We start from the raw sequence: 6,088 nt of genomic DNA, 5'->3' as shown, positions 1-6,088 counted from the left end.
AACTCACTGTGTAGATCAGGCTGGCCTTAAACTCACAGAGATCTGCCTGCCTCTGCCTCTCAAGTGCTGGAACTACAGGCGTGCGCCACCACGCCCAGCACCTCCTACGTTTTATAAGTGTTAGGTAGTGTGAGATGCCTGCCTCTGCCTCCCAAGTGCTGGAACTACAGGCGTGTGCCACCACGCCCAGCACCTCCTACGTTTTATAAGTGTTAGGTAGTGTGAGCTAAAGAGGTAGAAAGCTGGAAAACTCCTGAAGCCTGGAAGCAAGAAACACAAGTAGTGTAAGTACACTGTAAGAAAATCTCGATGTCCAGCGGCTCATGGAGGCGGCCCGTCCCCGCTCTTCTCAGCTTGAGGATCTGATTCCTTTTAGGGAATGTTTCCTTCCACTCACTCAGACCACACTTGTGGATTAAAATCTGGTGGAGACTCTGACAAAAATGGTTTAGTTGAAGAGAAAAGAACCTGCTGACTTAATGCAACCCAGCCAGGACTCTGAGGTCCAGGTTACACACTGGCGTTAAGGAAACAAAATAAAACAGAAAGAGGCTGTGTATGAATCATGCAGGAGGTTAGAAGAAAGCCCCCGGGAGGAATGCAGCAGGGACCAGCTTAGGTGCGGGTGAGCACAAGGGTGTCATTTTGTGCGCTGTTGCGATGGGAATCTGTGTCAAAGGATTCTGTAGGTTAGGCGACCGGCAGCTAAGATCGCAGTCTGCATTGTGTGGAGCACAACGCCAGCAAGAGGTGAACAACCATCCGCAGCAACAGCAACAGCACTGCTCCAGCACCGACTGGAAGTCAAGTATTTGCTGTTGTATAGGCCCTGCCCTCAAACGAAGAGGCTCTTTCTGTGTACTTGATAATTCTTTCACGACTTCAACAGGACATAGAAGACATGAAGAAATTTAGGCATGATATAAAATAAAGATATAGAAGATATTAATAATGAACATTATGTTCCAGATTCTGTAGTAACCTACTATAACATACAATGCTCAGAGTTACCTGTTAGTCACCCTGTATCCAGTCAGCAAGCTGCCCCACATTACTGTTCAACGCATCAGCAATTGTACACCCCAGGGGTGTTTTCCTGTGTGTGTAATATATGTCAAAGCATGTAGCAGATATTCGGGAATCTAGCTAGTCTTGAGTGAAAATTAGCTTGCTTACCTTCCTCCTGATGGTGAAATAACTGTAAGTAGAGGCTTCTAGGCCTTTTTAAAAAATTATTTTTGCCGCCGCGCGGGAGCGTGGGGAGCGTGTTAGGCCACCTGCTTCTTCGCAGACGTGTCGTGCCTGCCGAGGAGCCGCCATGAGTAAGGCCCACCCTCCCGAGCTGAAGAAATTTATGGACAAAAAGTTATCATTGAAGTTAAATGGTGGCAGACATGTCCAAGGAATACTGTGGGGCTTTGATCCCTTTATGAATCTTGTGATCGATGAATGTGTGAAGATGGCAACTAGTGGGCAGCAGAATAACATTGGAATGGTGGTCACGCGAGGAAACAGTATCATCATGTTAGAAGCCTTGGAACGAGTTTAAACAATGGCTGTTCAGCAGAGCAGTCCATGTTCCCTCTCCAAAGGGCCTGTTCTACTGTGACGTAAAATCTGGTCGTATACATTTTCACATGGAAGTTTTTGATAAATAAACTTTTGTAGTACTCAAAAAAAATTATTTTTATTTTACCTATATGTGTGTATTGCCTGCATGTATATAAGTGCACCCATGTCATTCCTGCAGTGCTTGCCTTGAACTGGAGGTACTGGTGGTTGTTAGCCATCATGTGGGTGCTGAGAGCTGAACCCCAGGTTCTCTGCAAGGACAGTGAGTGCTCTTAGTGGCCAAGCCATTTCTCCAACCCCCATGTTATATCTTTACCTTACCAATAATTGTACTAGAAATAAAACTATCGCCACACTCCAAAAGTACTTAGCATATATTTCGTCAGTTGGTCATCGCAACGGCCCCATGAAGTAGGTACTATGATAATGTACATTTTATTAAGGGGGAATGGGCATTCTAAACAGGGAAGGGGACATACTGAAGGATGTCAGTGCGGCTTTGGCTGAAAGATTCCTTTCCTCCCAGAAACCCTAACCAATCTAACTTGGAAGGAAATGGGCAAAAGTATACTTCAAAAACTCCACAGCTCTGTAGAACAATATTTGCCACTAAGAAATAATAAGCTTAGCTGTGGAACATAGTGAATCATGGAAGTTTGCAACAATTAGAATAACTCTTCAACAGAACGATCTTAAGTAATCACATAAGATAGATTATATACCTTCAGAAAAAACACTCGATTCTATTAATATGTCTGCTTCAATGTGATTCCAAAATGGCTATAAGAAGCAATGCAAGCCTCAGCATGCTTTGTAAGTCTTGAAAATCTTATCTTAGGACAGAAACCCAGGCAGTAAAAGTTAAGTAAAATCCTATCTCAGGAGTTTCACTTGCCATAGAAAAAGCACCACTATGAAGAAAAAGGTAAACATACCACACCTGGCACCAAATAAGGGCATATGAGAGCAAAGGGAGGGTGGGCGGACAGCAGTGAAAAACTAACATACTGAACTGAGCAACTTAATAATGTTAGTCAAGCAGTACATGGTTTCTTTGTATATCTTTGCATGCTTTTTAAGGACAGAATTTGTGGCTTACAGTGTTCTTATCTAAGAACGTTACAGTGCTGGTCTTCATATGGCTAAAGCTAGAGAAAGGGTCAGTGCTCAGTATTAACCACTACAGTATTAAATTAACAACTGTTCCACAGGCTGAACTGGCTCATGATTCTGGATTTTTTCCTCTTAAAACATTCTCTGAACAGGAGGCTGGAGAGATGGCTCAGTGGTTAATAGCTCATACTGTTCTTGCGGAGGATCCAAGTTCAGTTCCCAGCACCCTGTCTGGTAGCTCACAAATGCCTGTAACTCCAGCTCCATGGTATCCAGTGGTATCTGCAGGTGTACCTATGTGCGTGCGTGAGCATGTGCGTGACACACACACACACACACACACACACACACACACACACAATCTAAAAAATTCTCTGGACAGAGAGGAAGTTCAAAAATTACTCAAGGAAAACATAAAAATTCACATTGCTCTGTAAAAATGTCTATAAAAGGAAACGAAAACAAATTCTAGAAACATAAATATACTTGTGAAAAACCACAAATTCATAAGGTAAAAACAATCTTAATTACAGTCTCATCTTAAATATTTGAGTTGGGGACATAAATAAAGAAATATAAATTTACTACAACAGTTACATGCAGGGGTTAAATGAATCTGTGATCCTTCAAAGGGATGTTTTATTGTTTCAGATGAGAGGCTGTTCAAAGGTGGAACAAAAATCTGGGAGGGTGTGGGCATCGGCTGGTGGGCAGGCACTCTGCTCTGCAGTTCTCAGACAGTGTAAGGACCATGGAATTTCCTTACATGGCAGCCCACAGACTGCGGCTGCTAACAGTCACAGGATGTGGAAACCGTTCTTGACCACTCAGCAGGAATGACAGTAACTATTTCTGAAGAGCAACTGCCCTGGCCGGAAGCTTTTCCCTCCAGCTCCTCAGCTCTGCTGACAGCGGGTGACACAAAGGGCTCTGATGATTACTGGCTTTCAGAAGAACTCAATCCACCTCAGCCTCACGCAAGAAGAAGTTCAGAGGTGCCAGTGCAAAACGTGGCTGCCGCTTGTCCCTACACTCCTCTCTAGATTCCGACTTGATCCACCTTAGTTCCACCACTTCTGAGTGATTGGTTATCTGCAGCAGGCACGCTGCCAGCCAGATTGATGCTGTTTGACTGCAGGATTCATGAGGCTGGCTGCTTTAGTAGTTTTGAGAGGATAACTGACATTGGTCCTGGAGAAGAACTAGAAACCAGAAACTCTTTCCCTGCAGATATGCCCCGGGATCCCGGAGTTCTCACCCCTCCTTTTTAGTCTCAACGTAAGCCTTTACATCTCATCCTGAACAGCACATTGTACATCAAAGGGAACGTTTCTTAAGTGAATGCAATGAATAGCCGTAGGTCCTAAATCTCTGTTTTCTGAATTTTATTTTCAAATCACAATTTTTGATGTATTTTTATAATAAAAATACATTATAAAAATTTGAATGTCACATTTTTGCTGCTCACAAAAACAGAATGATGCTTTTTAACAATCTCATAGAAAGACTACGTCAAGAAATTACTTGAGAAAGAACTAAAGGATAAAATATTTTCCAACAAATTTCAAGTAAAAGATGAAAAATTCAAGTGAATGTACTGACCTGATATAACATGGTTTTGTAGGCCAAATGTCTTAATCTCATGGCAAAATTTTCCTCTGCTCTGCCATAAAACAATCCCTAGAAAACAAACAAAACAATCTCTATTTATTCTTAGCTCTTTTCTCTTTCCTTGTAACATTTAGTTATTATATTTTTGACTCATATAGATAGGATAATAAAAAGTGTCACCCTGCTCAGAGCTGTTAGTTAAATATTTAGCTGACAAAGGCTATGGCCCCCAAAATGACTAGCATCATAGAATAGATTTCTGCACCATGCTTCAGTGTGGCTTTATTTTATCTCCAAACAGCTGAAAAGAAAGAATGTCATCAGAGGCTTGAAGTAAAATGTAAAACGAACAGAAAATATAAGCAACTTCACTTAAAATGGTCATATACACCAGAATTTTCTACAGGGATTGCAACATGAGAAAAAGACTAAGCATTTCTGGGCAAAAAGTATACTATCATTCTATTAGCTCAATTATACACATGGTAAAATTAATTTACTTTTAACTTACTCAAATTTGTTATGTAACTACACCAGACAAATGAGTCGTCTATTATCATCATAGTATTATTTAGATGTCAGAGGACAGCTCTTGGGAGACTGATCTCTTTCCCCTTGTTGGGGCAGGGTATCTCTCTTGTTTCTGCTGCACTGTGTACTCCAGACTGGGTGGGCTGTGAGTTTCCTGCCAATTCTCCTGTCTCTGCTTCACATTAGGCAGTAAGAGTGCTGGGATTACAGATGCACACCACTGCATCTGGCTTTTTTCATGAGTTCGAGGGATCAAACTTAGGTTGTCATGTGAGGCAAGTGCTTTTATCAGCTGAGTCATCTTCCTGTCCTCACAGTATTTTTTCAATGAAATTGTCAGTTTGAACTTTTATTTCTTATAAGTTGTTTCTTTTACAAAACATTTATTTTATTTTATGTGTTTGAGTGTTTATCCCAAATGCATGCAATTCACAGAGACTGAAAGAGGGCATTGGATCTCCTGCAACTGGAGTTATGGATGGTTATTAGCTGCCATGTGAGTTCCGGGAACAGAACTCAGGTCATCTGCAAGAACATCCAGTGCTTTTAATCACTGAGCCATCTCTCCAGTTCCAGCTCATGTTTCTTAATATTCATCTAGAGTCATACTTGCAATGTGAGGGATTTATATGTGCCCCTAGTAATCATTTGTGAAGTTGGGTATCATACGCATTTTTGTTGGGGAAATGCAGCTCTGTCCCAGGGCTGCTGAAGACTGCATGGGTTTACTGAGATCTGAACCAGTCAACTCTTCTGGGTTTTTGGCATAATCCCAAACTCTAATTTCCTCTCCCTGAGCTGGATGGTAATAAAAAAATTGTCATTGTTTGGACTAGTTGAGAAGACAGTAGTTGTATTTGTCTTTTTTATTGCTTCAGTGCTTAGGAATGCTGATACAACACTGAAGTGAAAACTAGAAAACAAAGCAGTTTCTTTATGGATCGTCTAGTGAACAAGATCCAGCTGAACATTACATAGTGGGTGTGGTTTATTTCTCAGGAACGTGGGCTAACCTTCCTACCTTGGGCTCCACCCTAGGGATGACCCACTGAAAGTTCTGGTTTCTGCCTCGTTGATCAGTATGCAAAAGCTCCCTGCTCTCTGATCGTGCTTTATTTAAGTTGTTAAAATCATAAGCAAATGAGTTTGACTTACAGTGACCAGTTTTGCAAGGACGATGGAAAATGATGGGTGAGCAGATCCATTTAAAGCAGAAGCCAGTATTCCCCAAATCACCAAAGGCCATTCTGATTTGTTTAAT

The 6,088-nt window shown here is 41.6% G+C and overlaps 1 protein-coding gene and 1 pseudogene across 1 annotated transcript in view; one reads left to right on the top strand and one right to left on the bottom strand.

The window, feature by feature from the left end:
* Positions 1–6,088, bottom strand: part of Abcb5 (ATP binding cassette subfamily B member 5) — a gene marked incomplete at its 5' end in the record, with an annotated part of 135,496 nt that overhangs the window by 62,059 nt on the left and 67,349 nt on the right. Inside the window, 3 exon segments of the mRNA XM_008841543.1 lie at positions 4,288–4,386; positions 4,512–4,597; positions 5,979–6,088. Coding sequence (XP_008839765.1) covers positions 4,288–4,386; positions 4,512–4,597; positions 5,979–6,088 — 295 coding nt within the window.
* Positions 1,288–1,623, top strand: LOC103740772 (annotated as a pseudogene).

This window comes from Nannospalax galili, unplaced genomic scaffold (assembly GCF_000622305.1).
Source record: "Nannospalax galili isolate Female #2095 unplaced genomic scaffold, S.galili_v1.0 scaffold158, whole genome shotgun sequence".
Classification (NCBI taxonomy): domain Eukaryota; kingdom Metazoa; phylum Chordata; class Mammalia; order Rodentia; family Spalacidae; genus Nannospalax; species Nannospalax galili.
This window is presented reverse-complemented; position numbering and strand designations above follow the sequence as displayed.